At 33.4% G+C, this 20,808-nt stretch overlaps 2 protein-coding genes across 3 annotated transcripts; both read left to right on the top strand.

Moving 5' to 3' along the window:
• Positions 1–5,104: 5,104 nt before the first annotated feature.
• Positions 5,105–20,731, top strand: LOC124441094 (kinesin light chain 1-like). Of its 2 annotated transcripts, none has more exons than XM_046991526.1 (2): positions 5,105–6,265; positions 20,413–20,731. In XM_046991526.1, exons 1-2 carry the CDS (start codon positions 5,145–5,147, stop codon positions 20,429–20,431), a joined length of 1,140 nt encoding a protein of 379 aa, XP_046847482.1. In that variant the 5' UTR covers positions 5,105–5,144; the 3' UTR covers positions 20,432–20,731. The 2 variants fall into 2 exon arrangements, 1 of the variants encoding a protein (XP_046847482.1); XR_006946867.1 differs by lacking the exon at positions 5,105–6,265 and adding an exon at positions 7,115–7,142.
• On the top strand, positions 7,464–14,879 carry LOC124441090. The gene is made up of 5 exons (XM_046991523.1): positions 7,464–7,759; positions 9,755–9,926; positions 11,020–11,297; positions 12,365–12,551; positions 13,108–14,879. Exons 1-5 carry the CDS (start codon positions 7,468–7,470, stop codon positions 14,054–14,056), a joined length of 1,878 nt encoding a protein of 625 aa, XP_046847479.1. The 5' UTR covers positions 7,464–7,467; the 3' UTR covers positions 14,057–14,879.
• Positions 20,732–20,808: the final 77 nt, after the last annotated feature.

Genomic DNA, 20,808 nt, shown 5'->3' with positions numbered 1-20,808 from the left:
GTGTTGTAAAGACGATTTTTCAATTTATCATTTTGAATGATAAATTTTAGTTGAATGTGGTGATGAATGTTGTGATGAATGTTGCGTTGAATGTGGTGGCCAATGTGGTGCCAATTTCACGGTAGTAATAAGGTTGGTCATACATAAGGTGTTGTATAAACATTAGCTGACTGTGATATTAATAGTCAGACTCTTATAGTCTCATAATTTATAGCCGTGTGAAGTTGCGAGCTACAAAATGGTCAATAGAACTAGAAAGGAGTTCCAGCTCAATGTTTAAGACCATTAAAACATCAAATTTCACAAAAACGCTGCGACATTTTGTATTGACATTTAGCCATTTAATATAATAGGACAAGACTTTTATTTGCAGTTTTATTTGCACAACATAAGTCGTTAAATATTTTGAAAAGATTTTACTTCTAATTTTTTAGCTATATTAAAAATTTGTAACGTCTGTTATCAAAAATTGTTCGGCTGGATGCTTCATCTTACTTCATGGCTATTTCCGTCAGCTTTCATATAAGTTGGGGTGTTTGATAATCAAAATAGTTCAAAATACATGAATAAAAGTAAACTGTGTGTAAATTTTATTTACATTAAAGTGCATTAAAATTGAATTTGCTATCAAATTATTCAATTTGCCAGGGTACTGTGGTTAAACTTCTGTTAAAGCTAAAACCGATAAAGCAGTCGTGTTTTCTTAATATTGTGTTATTCTTCCTTGGCACATATTTTACAATAATCAACAGCAGCAAACATAAGAACAGTCTTTACACTACATTAAAATATATGATTAGGCTGCCGTGTGTGTTTTAATGTTTATGTCAATTAATTTGCAGATAAGTCACGACATTTAATAATGGAAACAAATAGTAGTAATTATAAAATGTGCAAGATTTATTAAATTGAATCAAATGAAAATTGAATTTGCTAAAAAATTTTAAAATTACTGTTTCTTTTTATAGATGTTGGTCATTGCTAAAATATAAATTTTGCATTTTTCATTTTACCGCCTAGCTGTTTTGCAGTGGCACGGACAAGGGGGGCTTTGCCCTCCTGATGCACAGAGGTAATGCCTTTTCAGAAAGATAAAATTAGTGTAAAAATTATGAAAGGGTGGGAGGGGACGATATATTATTGATTGCTTATGTTACTACCAATCCTAACTTCTTTAATTCACAACTTGTACGTTTACAAAGCTTCTAGTTTTAATAAAATCTAGAAGCAGAAAATAATATTTTCAGTGGCTACTACAAGCATACTTTGACGCAATGAAATTATTCTTACTAAATGACACATTGCAATTGCTTATTGCCTATGAACCAAGAAAGGCTGCAAAGTCCTATGTTTATGCATGGTGTCAATCTAACATTATTTGAGAGGGAACATATTTATACATTCTGCTTTACCACACTGATTTCTTTTGAAAGTACTATTTAGTGTCAAGAGGAATTATGTTGGCATAATAAAACCAATGAATCTTAGTTCTTTCTAAAGGACACACGTATTTTAATGCGTGGTATTTGAAATATTAAATTTACTTCAATAATGCTGATTTTTAGTGTTTACTTACTGTAAAAATTGTCCTTATTAAACTCTGAAAGTTTGGATTCGATACTGAAGGACTCTAGATTTAGAAGTTTAACCAGGGGAGCATGCCCCTAACCCCCCCCCCCCGAGAAAGACTATGACTTATGACGTCACACATGACGTCATTTGTCTAAACTTTCCTATTAGTTATTTTTGCATTTTTGTTGTGCTTAAAGATTTCTGAGTAAATATAGCCTTCTTCAATGTTTGAACATTAAATGGAAAAGAACAACATCATTTTCTTAAGAATTGTTTTGCCTATATGAACTGTTATTTACATTCTTATAAATATTATGGAACCCATATTATTGACATAAAGATAACCTAAGTGGCTCAGGCTAGCTTTTCCAAAGTTAAACTCCACTGTGTGAGAAGGAACGCTTTAAATAATCTGTTTTAGGTTTTGGGATAAACAACTTAATATTCTTTTAAATAACAATTAATATTCTTCGGTACAAGATATTTTGCATGCACACGAAAGCAATTCTAAATTTCTTTTGGCACAGGCCTTTATCCCAAACACACAATTTCAAACGTGCTTTTATAAGATTCATTGATAACTTTCCACCCATGTACACGTGAAATTGTTTTTCAGACAGTGCTGTGGCGAGTCTTTTTTCAGATGACTGTTCGACAGTTGGTGCGCATCAGTTAAGGACGTAGTTCTTAACAAAAGACCTTCTGTTCTTAACAAAAGAGCTTCTGTTCAACTTTTTGTGCCTTAGACAAGTAAGGCTCTTATCCTAACATAATGACATTCTGGGGCTTTTTGCCATTTATATGTAGGTAAATTAAGACCAATTTAAATTCTCATGAAGAACGTCAGCTATGTTTGGTCAATGGCAGAATTAGGAGGTAGAATTTCAGATAGTATTTTCAATGAATTTTGAGTAGTTTATTCGTTAAAAAATGCAAAAAGCTCAGAATGTCGATATGCTACGATAAGGGCTTTACTGTGCTAAGAAAGGAAAAGTTATGCGCCAGAAAAAATTTTAGGGGCCAAGGCTTGTGCAAGAAAAAATTTAGAACTGCTTTTGATGTAGGTCTTGTTGAGTAGAAAATTCTTGTCCGAAAGCAGGATTTAAATGACCCGACATGTGCTTTTCCAGTGCAATAACATGGATGGCCACAGATGATGAACCTGATAATAATCAACTTTTGCACACACATTCTTGTATGCATTTTACTGTTTGTTTTGATAAAAAGTAATCTTATTCTTCCATTAAGAGAAATAGGCTTTTCTTTAGTGCTTTCAGAAAATCAAATTGGCGACCATGTTGAGCGTAACCTGATTTACCAGTTTAAATATGAAAGCTTCCATTCCAGACTTGCCATCACACTTTTTTGTCACTTCGAAATTTCAAATTCTGGTATACGAAAACATAGGATGTTGACAGTATAATGGTTGCTTTACAAACGATTTATCTGCTTCTGAAGGGCAGGGTTAACATAATAAATAAATATATTTTCACTTCACTTTGGCCAAATTGACTTGACACCTTGTACCCCTCTCCCCCCCCCCCCTCAACCCACAAGGAAATTTTTTATTAGGAAATTTTTCAATTCATCCTAAAGAAAGCAGCAAATTTTACGTTTTATGGCATTCATTTGTACTTTTCATATCACTCCGTTGCAACAATCGACTGGAGTAAATTCTCAGTAAAGAACAAGAAAGTGAGGGTTATAAGGGAAGCTTTCTTTTTTTTCTTGTTCTCGCTGTTTTGTACGGGCTGGCTTTCACTACTCTAGTTCTCGTCAGTAAGAAATAAATCGTTTGAAATTATGTTGTATGAATAATAACTCACTTTTCGAGTGTTTTTCCTTCGACTTATATTTTTTTATGCGTTTTTTTTGCGTTTTTTTCTCTTTGTTTGACGAATTTTGTTTACGTTTAATTGGAAAATTACTCGCATTGGACCGCCGGTCCATTACGGGAAAATAATGGACCGGCAAAAACGTTGCTGAGCCAATCAAAGTGCGCCATTTTGCCGGAAATGATGCTTGCAATATGATACACTATTTTATTTAAAGGGGGATAAAACTGAACAAAATGTCCGACTGTCCCACAAATACCTAATTGCAGGACGACTACTGTTGTTTTTTATTGGAGGCCTCCTCCTAAGTTTCTTTCAACACTTCACAGTCACAAACTTTTTTTAGACTGGAAATTGTGGTATTGAACATATTTCCCCCGATCACATTTCTAGAAAATAATATAAAATAATAACTATAATTTACTTGACATTTCATTTTTCTCACTTACTATTGGCTGGGCTCACTGCTTGTCACAAATTATTTTACTCTGAGTGTAACTATCAAATTTCAAACAAGTCTTTGACAGTTTTCTAATGCCATACTCGTTAAAACCACTTACATGTATGTGGAACTGAAACTTTACCTTATCAAACTTCATTCAACTATTTTCTTTGTCCATGAATTAGAATTGAAAAACAAAACAAATGATGTTTATCTAAATCTTCTTTTATTTCCCGTAGATGGATTTAAGAGAAGAAAGGAATAGCTACTATATGCAAAAAATACTTACAGATGTTGTTGAAAAGAAACTTGTTGATTTATTTATCCATGAGTGGGACACACATTACAAAGGATCCCTTGGAGCATGGGAAAATACTAAAGTTAGTGGCCAGAAGTTGTTCGGTATTGAAATGTCAAAAAAGAAACGTCTTGACAAACATATTTTGTTAAAGTTTCAAGTGGGTGACACTAGTAATTGGGATTGTACAACACTATTTGCAGCAATACTGTATTCCAACTCAATTGGAACAAGAATCCACCCAAAAGTTAGATCTGCAGTTGATGTACTTCGCATTGTTAGAAACAAGTTTATCCATGATTGTGGTGGTAAAGTATCTGATACCGAATTTTACAAAATGGTTTGTGATATTGAACATTCGTTCCAAGATCTAGGATTTCGATTAGATGAAATTTATGAAATTATATATCCGCAAAATAGATTTAATTCTTTTCAAGTACTTCCTTGCAAAGCAAATCACGATGTGGTTAAACGTACAGAATTATTTAATCAAATCACAGCAGATCTCAATAACTTGCGCAGTACTAACAATAATGAACTGACATATTACTATATTTCTGGTAATCCTGGCAGTGGTAAATCTCAAACAGCTAGACAAATTTGCGAAGAAATGTATAACTCATTTGACTGGGAAAAGAATACGACATTTGTGATGACACTCGACGGAAAAGATATCGACTCTCTTTTGAAAACTTATGCTGAACTTTGTCAACGATTAAGCAATGAGAAAACTGTCATTGTAAATATTTTAAAAGAAACAAAAAGCAGCGAAGACAAAATCAAAGATTTTCAATTATTGCTGACACAACAACTGAAATCATGGCAAACATGGTGGATTGTTGTAGATAACGTGGTTGAACTTCATAAAATTTATCCATTATTACCTCAAGTTGGTGATCATAGTTGGAAAAATGGTCAAATTATAGTAAATGTTCAAAATACAGATGCTATACCACCAAATGGAAATCTAAATAAACACATTTCAATTAGTCATGGTATGAACAATGAAGAATGTCGACAACTTCTATCTGTCTTGTCTGATATTCATAATGAAGATGAAAAATTTTTAAAGAATGTATCAGACAAATTAGATCGTCAACCGTTGTTTCTGGCAAATTCTGCTTCCTACGTAGGTAGAGTAAAAAGTGTAAATCCGACATTCACGTGGGAGAAATATTTTGATAAGTTGAATGAAGGAGAGCGACAGAACATGGATGGCTATTTTCAAAAAATAAACTCATCTTACTTAGGAATGAAAACTGTTATGTTAGCAGTACAAAAAAATGCCGAAGAATCCATCTTATTGGAACATGTTTTTAAACTTTTCTCAATAATATCTTTCGATCCCTTACCACAAGATGTTATAATACAATTCATTAAAAGCATCGATCCCCAAAAATCTGCAGAAGATATCTGTCTTCAATTAAAGCATTGTTCTTTATTCTTTCAAACGGAAAACAACGACATCCGCGTGCACAGCGTTGTACACGAAGCCATCGTAAATTATTCGTCGCAGACCTTTGGCTGCAAACAAAGCGAAAACAATTCTAAAAAGTCTGCAGCTGATCTTGCCTGTCAAGTTGCTTGGGCACTAAATCGTTTTGAAGACAGAGAAGATGAAATCAAAATAATTCCACATCTAATTAAATTCATAACAAATTCATCATTTCAACATTTCCTAAATAAGTTGATCGATGTAAAATCATCAAAACAAAAACTTGATGAAAGAAATTGGAAAATTGCAAAATATTTTGTGGATGTTTTAGTAAGATTTTGCAACTATAAACTTGCAACTAAAGTGCTTTATGAAATAACAGAAATTCAAACTAAAATGTTAGGTGTTGATCATATTGATGTTTCATATTCGTACAACGAGCTGGGTGGGTTGCTTTGGAAGAATGGAGAATATGAAAATGCTAAAGCTTTTCTCGAGCGAGCGATGAAAATTCAAGCAAAAACATTTGGAACTGACCATGTTAATATTGCGGCAACGTACAACAATCTGGGTTCAGTTTACAATGATATGGGAGAGTACGAAAAAGCAAAAGATTTTTATGAACGAGCGATAGAAATTGAAACAAAAGCATTTGGACCTGACCATGTTAATATTGCGACAACGTACAACAATCTGGGTTTGGTTTACAAAGATATGGGAGAGTACGAAAAAGCAAAAGATTTTCATGAGCGAGCGATAGAAATTAAAACGAAAACATTTGGACCTCACCATGTTAATATTGCGACAACGTACAACAAGCTGGGTTTGGTTTACAAAGATATGGGAGAGTACGAAAAAGCAAAAGATTTTTATGAACGAGCAGTCAAAATTCAAACGAAAGCATTTGGACCTGACCATGTTAATATTGCGACAACGTACAACAATCTGGGTTCGGTTTACAGAGATATGGGAGAGTACGAAAAGCAAAAGATTTTTGAACGAGCGATGGAAATTCAAACAAAACATTTGGACTGACCATGTTAATATTGCGGCAACGTACAACAATCTGGGTTCAGTTTACAATGATATGGGAGAGTACGAAAAAGCAAAAGATTTTCATGAGCGAGCGATAGAAATTAAAACGAAAACATTTGGACCTCACCATGTTAATATTGCGACAACGTACAACAAGCTGGGTTTGGTTTACAAAGATATGGGAGAGTACGAAAAAGCAAAAGATTTTTATGAACGAGCAGTCAAAATTCAAACGAAAGCATTTGGACCTGACCATGTTAATATTGCGACAACGTACAACAATCTGGGTTCGGTTTGCAGAGATATGGGAGAGTACGAAAAAGCAAAAGATTTTCTCGAGCGAGCGATGGAAATTCAAGCAAAAACATTTGGAACTGACCATGTTAATATTGCGGCAACGTACAACAATCTGGGTTTGGTTTACAAAGATATGGGAGAGTACGAAAAAGCAAAAGATTTTCATGAGCGAGCGATAGAAATTAAAACGAAAACTTTTGGACCTGACCATGTTAATATTGCGACAATGTGCAACAATCTGGGTTTGGTTTACAGTGAAATGGGAGAGTACGAAAAAGCAAAAGATTTTTATGAACGAGCGATAGAAATTCAAACAAAAGCATTTGGACCTGACCATGTTAATATTGCGACAATGTACAACAATCTGGGTTTGGTTTACAGTGAAATGGGAGAGTACGAAAAAGCAAAAGATTTTTACGAACGAGCGATAGAAATAAAAACGAAAACTTTTGGACCTGACCATGTTAATATTGCGACAATGTACAACAATCTGGGTTTGGTTTACAGAGATATGGGAGAGTACGAAAAAGCAAAAGATTTTTATGAACGAGCGATGAAAATTCAAACAAAAGTATTTGGACCTGACCATGTTAATATTGCGACAACGTACAACAATCTGGGTTTGGTGTATAGAGATATGAGAGATTACAAAAAAGCAAAAGATTTTTATGAACAAGCGATGGAAATTGAAACAAAAGCATTTGGACCTGACCATGTTAATATTGCGACAACATACAACAATCGGGGTTTGGTTTACAGTAATATGGGAGAGTACGAAAAAGCAAAAGATTTTTATGAACGAGCAATGAAAATTTTAACCAATTTAATTGGTGCTGATGAGAAAAGTAAGTGTAACATAAGTAAGCCAAATGATAATCATAAAATCTGATGATTTCGTGCTATTTTCCACTGAAATTTGAAATTATTATTTGTTGATTTTTCAAAAAATGAAAACAAATGACTTTTTAAGAAATGAAAACGTGAAACTACAGTAAAACAAAGACATAGCTGTTGTCGAAAACTTAAACATTGCGCGGAACAGCTTATTCGTTATGGTGTATTAGCTAAGTGTTTCTGAAATAATTGAAAACTGTTAAAACGGATGATTTTGAAAATATGAAAGATATTAGATTGAACCTCATAGTTTGTGTTATCAAAACACGTGATCAATTTTTTTTATAGTTAGCTACATTTTGCTGACAAATAAGCTCTTGTTGCATTTTTTGTATCAGTACAATCGAACTGTTCTGCTACTGCACCAGTATAAAACAAACGCAGAGTTTTTTGATGCTTACCTGTGACTTTTAATCATCAAATTATCTTAATATTTTCATTAATAAAACTCTTGGTATCAGGGGTAAAATGTTAAACTCTTTACGCCAAATCGGACGGGGGAAGTATTTGTATATTCAACTATTTTTTTCGCTTAAGTCCGATTGCTCTTTCAATGAAGCCTGTCTATCATCATTTTTTATATAACAAAATGTCTGTACATCCCACTAAATCGAATCTTTTTTCCTGACGGTTTGACTGAAATCAAGCAGTAAAAGCGAATGCGGTTCGGATCCTGAAAACTCTGATATAGCAAATGAAAATTTACTTTCGAACTCCATCGTTGAGGATACAATAGTAGCTAAATCAATTGTTAATTTAGCCACTATCCAACTGTCGTTTGTCGTCTCGTACTTTTAATGATTTTGAACGCTGCGTTTGCGGTGAATGCAGAATCAGCGAAATGCATTGAACATAGTACGGCTTGAGTACTGTTGAGAAACAATTTTAGTCGATGTCTCCTCACCACTTTTGTTCATATACTCAGCCTCTCCTTGTCTATCAGGGGAAAACGATGTGTAAGACTCCTTCTTTGTGTTTACCGTTTGTACAACTTTTTCCCGTTTGGCCAACCAGCAACACAATATTGTCCTCATTGACGATTTTTTTGCCGAATTTTGCGTAATCGCCATATTTTTACTTCCAGTGTATCGTTACGTTACTAGCTTGGTAAAAAAATTCTCCTTATTTTATGTGCATTTTGATATTGCATGGGTTACAAAACCACAGACTACGTAAAGGAAGGCACCCATTTCTTCGAGAATTATGAGTCTTATTGAGAAGTTTATAAAACTATAGTAGACTGGAACTAAGCGAATTGCAGTTGGTTTCTGACAACATGCATTGCGCGTGTATTAAACTAAAGACTGCGCAAGGATGCGGCACCCAGTTCATCGAGAATTATAAGTTTATTTTAGAAGTTTATAAAATATAACGGCTTGTATATGTTGTTTATTTATTCGTATTACTCTTTTTCACCAACTATACTCGATTTTTGCAAAGAAAACTCATAAAAAAATGTAAAACTCATTTTGGAAATGTTCTGGTTCCTATATATTTTTATTAACTTAATAGCTTTAAAATTTTTCTTCCGTCCTTTAAATGAAGTCAGGGGCTGAAATTGAAGTTCGCATTACAACAAGGAAATATGTCATATTCAAACGCAAATTTCAATGCTTTCTGTCGACCAAATTCAGTGTGCGATAGCTCAAAATGATGAGTAAAATGCAGAGAAAACGTTAGTTTCAAAAAATGAAATAAGAAAATTTCACGTTTTAAAATTTTTGATGAACGTTTTGAATATTCGTCAAAACATTCAGTGTTTAACGCAAACATCATCAATGTATCAAATTGTATTTTTCAAATTAACTTGAACCTTAATTCGTCAGCTTTAGATAAAAGTACTTTTGTGAAAAATCATGTATGCATGTTTGACATCGCTACTTTACTGATTAGGTAATCCTCGTAAATTGTTTACCAACTAATAATCATTACAATTGTTGTTATAGACATGCAATTTTCCATAAAAGCAACGAAAGATTTAGATCTCACAGTTGATACCGTGAAGAAGCATTATGTACCTCCCATAGATGATGTAAAGAACAATGATGATTTCTTTATCAAAAATTTTCTTAACGAACATAACGATATTCGAGATGAGATTATTGACAAATTAAAGAGGTAAGTCTCGATAAATCGTTTCTACACTTCCTCTAATTAAATATTTCGTTAAGATGAGTGCGCACACTAAGCAGAAATTTACGTTTTATTGTTGATGACATCATCGGTTGTTATTGAAAAAAAAAATCTGCAAACTCGAAAAGTTTTTACTACCACTGGATAGACAAGTAGGTTTATTATGGTTTAATTTCCGTTGCTCAAACTTCGGTTAGTGTTAAAACAAGGATTAACTTTAACCTACTCGCTAGGTGCATTGAATTTCTTAACCCTAGGTTAACATATTAATTTCGTAAACAATCAACACTATTGACGGGTTTTGTTTTAGACTGAATAGTAACGGTTTTCATTAAACTCGTATTGTAAAAGCTTGTATGGTTAAGGGGAATTTGGATGATTTTTGATATGATAATATATTACATCAAAAGCTGTCCCTGTGATAGCAGAAGATCTCGAGGCAACCATGTTATTTTCACACTAGCTAAGTTTTATTATCTGCAACATTCATACGTATGGTAACTGGCTTGCTAATTTCATATTGTACTTTATGACAAATTCAGAAATGCATATAATTAATTTGGGATGATGTCATAAAACTTTGTTTTAAAAGTCAAAAACGAAAAAAAAATCAAGTTTTAAAGAACTGGCGATGGCCAGCGCTTGCCCCAAATTGCTTAAAATTTTGATAGCTTGTGCAAAACAGTCCATATTTTTACTCAAAGGGAATAATGAATTGTTCTCCGATAAATTTTTCGTACACAAAGCCTGTTTTGAAGGACTTTTAACAACGGTATTTTCCCTGGTAAAACATTTTGCATTTTCAAAAATTTCATTATTTGCTGTACCAAAGACGTACCAAATTAAGCGGTAAAGATACTCTGTTTATTATACAGAGTCTTTATAAGCGACTGTTGAATTAAGTTTACTGCTAAAATATCAGTACCAAAATTGTCCAACGCTATAGTAACCTCTGAACGACACTACTTTGATTTATTGTATCATGAATATGAAATTAATATTCATTTAACATGGTAGATTATGTATTAAGATTAATTGTTTTCAATATTTGTTTGACTTTGAAAATAATATTTTATAGTTTTTCTTGGATTTGTGGTGGATATGGTGTACGGTGGAAGCCTCGTCTTTCTTTGTTTGTGACTGTAGCAGCAGAAAGACAAAATGATGAAGATGCATTAAGAAAAGAAATTGATGAAACTTTTGGATGGAAAGCTTCTCATTACTTTGACTTTATACCGGAACCACAAGAGCAATCGCAATTTCGTTGGTCACCAGACATAGAAGTCATAAAAAGGGAGAAAGGTCCAAATCCCACGAGAGGAAATATTGAAGATGAATGTGAAACAAAGGCAAAAGGTACTGTCGCAATGTTTTGTAACAAAGATAAGAAGCAACATCTTTGATTCGTTAAAACGGTCACGATCTGGTACAAATTTTATATTTTTTGTAAGAACTCAAAGAGATAAAACAATAGATAAAAACAGATGCTTGTTGCTTTTAACGCATTATACACATTAAAAAAATAAACATTTAACAAACCACTGACCTTATGACATTGGAGTAGTTGATGATAAAAACATTTTTTGCACTCTAAATGGCATCATAGAGCCCGACTGGAAACAATATGGGAAATAATTGAAGATAAGCAAAGATTTGGAGAAGGAAGTGTAGAAATATTTCGGACGTCAGCTTAGACACAGATGCTCTAAAGAACGTTGTCACCACTAAATGCGAGCGTCCTTTTCTGAGTAAGATAGATTCCGGAGTGTTAATGAAAAACAGCATAGAATAGCCCACAGGTGATACAGCTCTTGGGTACGATTTTTAGATAAGCAACAACTTATGTTGATGTTGTCATAGTATAAAGTTGATTTGATGTTTAATAAGTACGTTCTCTTGACGATGTCATCATATGATTGGAAAGCAGGCTCTTCTTTTTAGCAGTCTTATATATCTACACTTGTATTTATGCATCGATATTCGTCAGCAAGTTTAATCTGAGGCTTGCAAATTATATGCGTGTGCACTAAGCTCATAAAGACGGATAACAAAAGGTTTGTCCAAAAAGCAAGCAAAAGAAGCAGGGTGAAATGCCAGGCTCCCTTAAATAAAATAACGATATGAAACCTAATGATATGCATGTGTTTTGGAAATAAAGCTTTAATCATAAATGTATATAACACATTTTAAAGGTTGATTTAAATTGCAAGTCGTAAAGCGTCGTTGGGTCACAATGTACTTTGTGACTTGGTGGACCATGCGACTCCATCTTTTGTTAAATTGTGTTGTACGTAAAGCGTGTGTTGATGTACGTTTGTTCAGATTGTCAATTGAACAACCGTACCATGGTTCGCCAGAACCAACAAATATGTTTACAAATTCAGTACTTTAATTATTTTAAGTTATATGTTATGTTTTTTAAGGTCTTCCTGATCACTATGCCAGTTTTAAAGACGATTCTAACGAAGAAAGTTCCATCGATGTTAACCCTGGTTATAGTACGTCAAAGAAGTACTCTCGTCATAAATCCAATGATGATCGTTTATTTGAAGAAATGTTTCTTGATAAAAGATTTGCCATTCGAAAAGATGTGCGTATGAAGCTCAAAAGGTGAACTTTTCTCTACAGTCATTTAGGTCTAAAAAGACTACAGTTGATACATAAGGATGAATTCAATCATAGCCTCAATCAACAACTTGAAACTAAATCTTGTGTAGCAGTTTTTAATTTTTGTCCGGCAAAGTAGTTCATGGTTTATTACCGGTTTTCATAAGTAAGTGACAAGGAAGTTGCCAATGCAAAGAAAAGACAAGCATCTGTTACCACTCAACAACATAAATTGTGGAGCAGCATATATTCTACAGGCAATGAGATTAAAATGTGGAAACAAGGAGCACTGGTTTTAATATTGATGGGGCATATTTTGTCTAAACGTCCCTCATGGTATGTTTAAGGAGATAATACATCAGTAGCTGTCCCTGTGATAACAGAAGATCTCGACGCAGCGATGTTATTAATAATATTACGTATTTTACCGTAAAATTAAGCACAAGTACGATCAACAAGAATTGGCTACGTTCTCCCCCTCCCCAAATGTTCACTATTAAAATTCGATTACACATACATAATTGCTATTTGCTAAACATTTCACTTTTTTATTTTACAGTTTACCTTGGATGCGGGGAGAGTATGGAAAAGTCGGTCCAAACGAGAAGATACCATATTTCCATTTGTTTATCACAGTTGATTATGATAATGGAGATTTTGATGAAGATATATTGAAAAATGAAATAAATAAGAATTTTGAACCTTATGCTTTGAGGTATTTTGAATTTCGTCCGAAACCATCCACGACACCGAAGCTTCAACTGCTATCAAAGATTGAAGTAGGAAGTAACAATGGGACAGTTTCAAGAGGCACATTAACAATGTTCTGTTGTCACAACGGGATACATTACGCGTTGACATGTTGCCATGTTTGTTACAATGGAGATGGTGTTGACACATTGTATGAAATGCAAAATCAGAACAAAAATGACCCAAACAAATTCAAATTACATTTGAATACAAATCAATACAACTACACGTCGCCTCCAAGTCCATTAGGGCATTTCAACAGCTATAATTTAGAAAAGAATACGGACATTTTGTCAATAGAAGTCAATGGAAATTTTTTCGAAACAGTGGATTGTAGACGAAGAGGAATACAAAACCCAACTTGGAATGGTGTATGGGAGGAGCTGCACGAACGAGTTAACATAGCACGTGAGCTAGTTGAAGTGAAAAAATATGACAATAGGCGTTTGAAAGGAGAAATTGTTAATGATTCTTATTTCTGTCATGATCCTGAAAACAGGATTGATATTGATGATGCTGTTTTGGTGCAGTGTGATGAAACTTTCCTTGAAAAGGGTGAGTCAGGTGTGCTGGTATATTTCCATGATGAAGATGGTAGAAGAATTCCTTTTTGTTATGGTGTTGGTGCGTATTATTACGAAAAGATCTGCAACCCTGAGTATGAGTACTGTTTATGTTTCAAACTAGATATAGCTTTGGAAAATTTATTTGGTGAAGAGAACTGTGGCTGTTTCCATGAGTGTGCGAATGATGTTTGATTGTAGCTAAAACATCTTCTCATTTTTAATTATATTTCATTTAATTATATAGCTATCTATAGCATGCTACATGGTAGACTGCAGTTCATATTAAAAGAAGTATTAAATATCTCCTGAATGATTGAAATCTAAAACAAATCATTGAGTACTGGTTCATGTTATAAAGCTATCATTACCTAAGACTCTCACGGTGGTAATAGGCGACAAAGGAACACCTTAGAGAGAAAATTCGCTCATTTCTCCGTTTTAAAAATCCTTTTGAAAGTTGAAACCAATGACGTTTTTGTTTGAAGCCAAAAACTTGATGTTCATTGGATAAAGGCAAATCACTCAAAATTATTCCTCACTGTATAGCCACCAAGAACCGTATTTTGTGCATTAATTCATGCAAATATTATTTTCCAACAATCATGTCTAAAAACATTAAAAATTAACTAGACAAAGATATCCACAATTGCAATCGTTTGAAATTCAAGATTACAAAAGTATGTAAAGAATAAAAACACAAATGCAAATCCTGTTTTTTGGATGAATTTGGACGCATTACGAGGCTATGCTGAAGCAACAAAGCGATACAGAGTAACAGAGTTCGACTTCCGAATTTTCACTAGAAACTACACAATGCAAGTTTTTTAAAAAGCTATATAAATATTTTAATTGCATGAATAAAAACGGGCTGGCTTCATTTTAGTTTCTTTTAACGTTTGTAATATTTTGAAAACAAACATAGAATGCTGTTATATAGTTGTAAAGTGAGACACATTTCGTGAGCTTTCTTTTCCTATGCAACACTGGCAAATAAAACTTCAATATTGCAAAGAAATAGGAAGAATTCCTTTCCTCTTTTTTATTAAACCGCAAACGTATATATTTTATTAAAATTTCTAATTTATGTGTCAGTAAAAAGCACAGAATGCTATTAATGATTAATAATTACTGTATCTAGTACGATGTTTATCTTGCTATCACAACAGCGTCACATTAACAGAGCACATTTTGTGTTGATGTTTCTTTTGTCTCAGTTATAGTATTGCGTGCAAAATTTTAACAAGACGTACTTGTGTCAAAAGGACTTTGCTACCTATGCCCTCTTCTTGTTATTTTACGTTTATTTGAAACAATGTACAAATACTTGGATCGGGGTTTTTTGATGGAAACAATTGTTTGATGCACTTACAGAAATTCTCCTGAGATGACGCATTCTCATCAAGTAGGTTTTTAAAGTAGGTGTTTTCAGCAGATTTCAGTTGATGGTTGAAAGGAAAAGAAATGCGGTCAAAGAACCCCAATACAAGTACCTGTACATCATTTCAAATAAAGGAAAACGACAAGCCATAAACACCCGATTGTTAGTGAGTTTGCAGATATTTTTCAACAATTGCAAGTTTTTCAAAAGTAAAATATTTTAAGATAAAAGGACCATTGCATCTGGAGTCAACCTATTCCAGATAAATTTGATTTTGGTTGTGAATTTACTTTTCATCACGTCTAAGTCCCCACAGTTTTTAAACACTTAATAAAAATTTGAAGTTCAACAAAGGTACAGGTCTCGATGGAATACCCTCACGATTACTTAAGGATGGCTCGATGTTTATTTCTAAACCTCTGATTCATATTATAAACCTATCATTAGTAAAACAGAGCCATTGTCGTGGTGACAAATGTAAAATATTTTTTGAAAACAGCAAATACCATGGTGAATGTTTAAAATAATAAAGCAAAAGCTCTTAAAAGCACTGTTTAAAACCACAACACCAACCCAACAATTCTGAAAGGACTGTTTTTAAAGCTAAAAGACACAATACTGTCTTTGATAGATAAAGTGATGTCTGATAAATAAGCCTTTGCTGATGACTGAATACTTTTTTGAAAGGCCTACAGAACGTCAAAATTTATAGTTCATTGAAACACCTACATGTCAGATAAAAAGATGATTGGTTCAGGTTTTACAAAATACAAATGTTGCAGTAAGTGAGAAACTAACAGTTACAATTTACAATATAAAACATACAATGGATAACATACTCTACAACACTGGGAAGATTGAAACAATTTTTTGTGATAAATTTCACCCATAAAACACAATTTTACAATTAGCTTTGGTACATGATTATTTAAATAAAATTCAATTTTTTAAATATGCAGTGTATACACAATTCTATCTGTAAAATATGACAAAATGTTAACAACTATAGATTGGTTTTTGTGAAAAACAAGCGTTTCTCAACCCAAAGGAGGTTTGATGAAAAAAACTAAAAGAGATAATTTGATTCCAAAGGCTATATTCATACATACACAGACTTTACTATGATGTTGTTTGTATCTATGAGCCCAAAAAAGATTTAAAAATTTAAATTGCTGACACACTGTTCCACGTATTCTTACGCAAGTGGGGTATGATTTTACAAAAAATGAGGTTTTGTAAAATTACATAAAAATTGGAATCAAAATATATGTTATGGATAAATAACAACTTTGATATTTACTCACAAATAGTAAAGTGTTTGTAAACCCACAATGAACCAACTTAATACTCTTGTTGTGAACATAAATCAAGACCCGTGAACTCATTAACCATAAATCGTAAATGTTTTACTTCCTTACTCCTCGCATGTCGTCTGACAAACCCATTGGTCCTACAGTTATGTTGTTGTTAACTCGAAGGATAAATGAACTAAATGAAATAAGACTACAGCTTTCATAAATTATATGTTTTAAGTGATTCACTATTTATATTGTGTAAATACTGTTTTTTGTGTGTGTCTCTAACCCAATGTCAAAACACTTTTCTCTTTTTGCAGTTTATGTACGATATATTTTACACGTTCTAATAAATCTAGAAATTACAATTTTGTAATCTTAATCTGCTGTCTGTTTTCTGAGCTAATAATAGACATGAAATAATTTCTCAATTCTAAAATAGTTTCTGAACAAAATGTCTCAATTTTATTGAAAAACATGCTTGTCCATAATTTTCCCAAAAAGCTATCACTCGTAACCATGCTAATTAAATTCTCTGGCAACTTTAAACGCGTCTATGAGTGCCAAGCATTAAGAGATTATATTATATCTTTTCTCGTTCATTGTACACAGTGGCAGAAATCATGGTATCATGGTAAACTGGCGTGAGGCAGCTACCATCCCCTCCCCCTTTAGTAAAATCGGTGATTTGTGGGAAGTTTTAAGTTATGTAGGAAACATGAAAAGAACTGAAAGTTCTTAAGTTTAGAAAAACATGTTTGGAGCGTGAGAAATCCCACTGGGCAATTCATGCAAAAACTTGAGTAGCTTTTATTTACTTTCTTTTTATGTTTTTACTGTTTTCATAGATACCTTAGAACATCCTTCATGGAACATGAGCACACTATTGGTTGAGCAATTTCAATTGCTCCATAAAACTGATTATCTTTGATGTATTAGAACACTAAAATATTTATGCCAGGGGCGGATCTAGGATTTTTCAAACATCAGTCATAAAACATCAGAGGCGCTCCGCACCTGGGGGGGTCTGAGGCTATCTCTCCTGAGAAATTTTGAATTTCTGAGCCTTAAAAATGCCATTTTCAGCGTTTCAGAGCATTACAAAATGTATTTTGTGGGCATCGTTTTTGCATAAATACAACACATTTTGGTTACGTTTTTTTTCAAAAAAAAAATGAAGTGAACAATACTTGAATGTTTTGCCTAATATTTAGGCTCATTATTATGCCAAATATATGGCTCATTAGCATGTCTAGGAACGTAAAATTTATTTTACAATAATGCTATATTCAAAAACAGATATAGCCTTTAAAAATTTCTACCAAGTTGTCAGGCATAGACCCCCCTAGAGACCCCATTCAAACCTCTATGTAATGAGTTAAGTTAGAAATTTGGTACTATAAGTGACAGTTCATAGATATAGAAAAGCTCAGACTTCAAACCATGCACGTTTATTGTAACCCTTTACCCATCTCCACATCAGTATTAGCAAATTCACCTTTTGAGGAAAACTCAAAATTTTTTCTGCCAAAGCTTAAGCAAAATTATCAGAGTGAAAATTTGCAGATAAGGACAGCTGAATGCCATAAATGTTTATTAGGCATTTCACTTGACTATTATCTTCTTCAAGGTGTGCTATATAGCAATCACTAGTAGCATTGTATTATCAATTACAAACAGAATGTAACCAACATGTCTTTAATTATATAATTACATGAATGTTAAAATTGGTTCATGTGTCATGCTAGATAAACATCATTTCATATGATCAAAGCTCATTTAAATGTAAATCTGAAATAATTTAGTTTAGAAATTATAATGATCATCAGAAAAATTACCTAGTGATCATGAAAAATACTTTGCTGTTTTGCCAAATTTCAAGGTTTATCTGCATACATAGGAAGACATTTTTACTTTATAGAAAATGCTTTTCATACATCAATAGCCCTTTGGAATTTATGGCAAACAATCTGGTATGAGCCGTAGATTAACACAACTTTACATCTCTACATGAGGTGTTCAGTTAGAAAAGGGGACAATATGTGACATGGGACAACATTTCACGTATCTGAAATACTAAGGTTTAATACCATTCCAGTCAAATTGTCAAAATAAAAAGCTTCATGGATCATAAGACTCAAAATCACAGGTTATAGTAAACAGCTTCTCATGTAATCAATGTTAGTTTTCTCAAATCTTAAACAATATGTAGTATAACTGTCTAATGATTGAATGATCAATGATCATAAACTGAAAAGCCCCAAACATTTGTTTATGATAAAGTAAATAAGAGTATGGCGCCTTATGGCTACAGATTTTTTGTCCATTGAAATATATTTGCAGGAATGTAGGATTTCGCTGCCATATACGGTCACGATTCCCTAAGCACTAAAGAAATCATAGCTAAAAGTCCTTCGGCAACAACAATTTTAGGGGCTGATTACATGAGCCCGGATAACCGGGACTCAGTCAAGCGTTAAATGATTTTGGCAAATGGAAACGATTCAATACTCTTCATCAGACAAATCTTTTCTGGCAATTTCACAATATTCTGGTTTGATAACTACACAAAACATTTAAAATTACAACAACCAATTTGGTTTAATTTGAGAACTACAACAGGAATGACTTGTGGTGCTTAAACAAACAGTTGTAATTTTTACGGTTGAAGTTTCGACTCCTTTCAATACCTCAAAATCATTTCACGCCTCACTGAAACTCGGCTAGCCGGGATCAGGTAAACAGCCCCTTAGAAGCATCTATCTGCTTACCATACGCCATATTAACATAAATCGCATCACACACTCGCATAAATTGACTTTGATATATTACATTCATGCATACACTTCACTTGTCCTTTACTTACAATTTTCGATGTAAATTTCTGCAGATAAAACTCAAAACAATGTTGGCTTGCTTTTGAACATCAATGACTGAAATGTCGCTCGCGAGATCGTCTTTGCCAAGCATTTACAATTCATCCATAAATTTTTCGCCCTCTTGAAAAAATTCCCAGTTTGGTAAAGCAGCATTCATGTCAACATATGAATTTGTAAAAGATTTCCATAAATTCCATCTGATTGTAGTTTAGTTTCTATCATGCTTTAGAAAATTATAGAGAAACGATCAAACATTCAATTCAGACAGTGAGCTTGACTATGTTAGTTCAGTTGGCTATCAGTCGAAATAGGTCAAACCAATCACAGTAAGACAAAAATTTAAACGAACCAATTACACGATAGCAAGTGGACTCCCTTATAGGTCCGGCCACCCCTATTATCGGTCGAGATTATTCCAGACTGTCCACTGATCTGGCCATTGACCAATAAAATAGCGTTTCTGGCGTTCATAGACTCCTTTATAAGTCGAACCAGTCAAGCCACCCCGCTTATCAGTCGGTTATTCCAGGTCAATTAAAATTCAACTGATCTGGTTACCAAGGAGATATTCATTGGATTAGTCATTAGTTTTCAATAATAAATAAAGCTGGATTTTTATCACGAAGTAAATGCAATAATAAAGTAAGAATAATTAATGATTTTTAACTAATATGAATAGGTAATTTTTGAGTTTCAAACATCAGTCGCGCGACGGATTTGACATACTCTAGATCCGCCCCTGATTTATGCTTCCATCGATCTTAATTTTCATCTGAACTATATATAATTAAAAGGAATAGAAAGCGCGGGGTCACAGTAATGGCGGCTAGAAAAGACCATCGAAAAGACTATAAACTTGATTTTTGTTTAAATAATCACACGCTTGTTGATGAAAACTCTGATTTGTGAGACTTGCATATTACATAGTTTGAAGCTCTCAAATTTATTCTGACTACGTTAGACAGTTAATAACAATTTGAGAGAACAGCATCCCAGTACAATAATCTGGGTTTAGTTTACAGAGATATGGGAGAGCACGAAAAAGCAAAAGACTTTTACGAACGAGCGATAGAAATTGAAACGAAAACATTTGGACCTGACCATGTTAATATTGCGACAATGTACAACAGTCTGGGTTCGGTTTACAGAGATATGGGAGAGTACAAAAAAGCAAAAGATTTTTATGAACGAGAGATAGAAATTGAAACGAAAGCATTTGGACCTGACCATGTTAATATTGCGGCAATGTACAACAATCTGGGTTAGGTTTACGATGATATGGGAGAGTACGAAAAGGCAAGATTTTTATGAGCGATTACTTTCTCACTGAAAGTTCTACTTACGGTTTCTAAATGTTTATACTAAAGAAATAATTGGGGATATTTTAAATAA

This window comes from Xenia sp. Carnegie-2017, unplaced genomic scaffold (assembly GCF_021976095.1).
Source record: "Xenia sp. Carnegie-2017 unplaced genomic scaffold, XeniaSp_v1 HiC_scaffold_20, whole genome shotgun sequence".
Classification (NCBI taxonomy): Eukaryota; Metazoa; Cnidaria; class Anthozoa; order Malacalcyonacea; family Xeniidae; genus Xenia; species Xenia sp. Carnegie-2017.
The sequence above is the reverse complement of the archived record's forward strand: the minus strand, read 5'-3'. Positions and strand labels throughout refer to the sequence as shown.

What these genes read in the sequence shown, in the direction of transcription:
- LOC124441094 (XM_046991526.1), top strand. Translation starts at nt 5,145, where the DNA reads ATGAACAATGAAGAATGTCGACAACTTCTATCTGTCTTGTCTGATATT.
- LOC124441090 (XM_046991523.1), top strand. Translation starts at nt 7,468, where the DNA reads ATGAAAATTCAAACAAAAGTATTTGGACCTGACCATGTTAATATTGCG. An exon ending in AATTGGTGCTGATGAGAAAA is followed by an intron (nt 7,760 to 9,754) that starts GTAAGTGTAACA and finishes TTGTTGTTATAG; the next exon opens with ACATGCAATTTTCCATAAAA. An exon ending in ATTATTGACAAATTAAAGAG is followed by an intron (nt 9,927 to 11,019) that starts GTAAGTCTCGAT and finishes AATATTTTATAG; the next exon opens with TTTTTCTTGGATTTGTGGTG.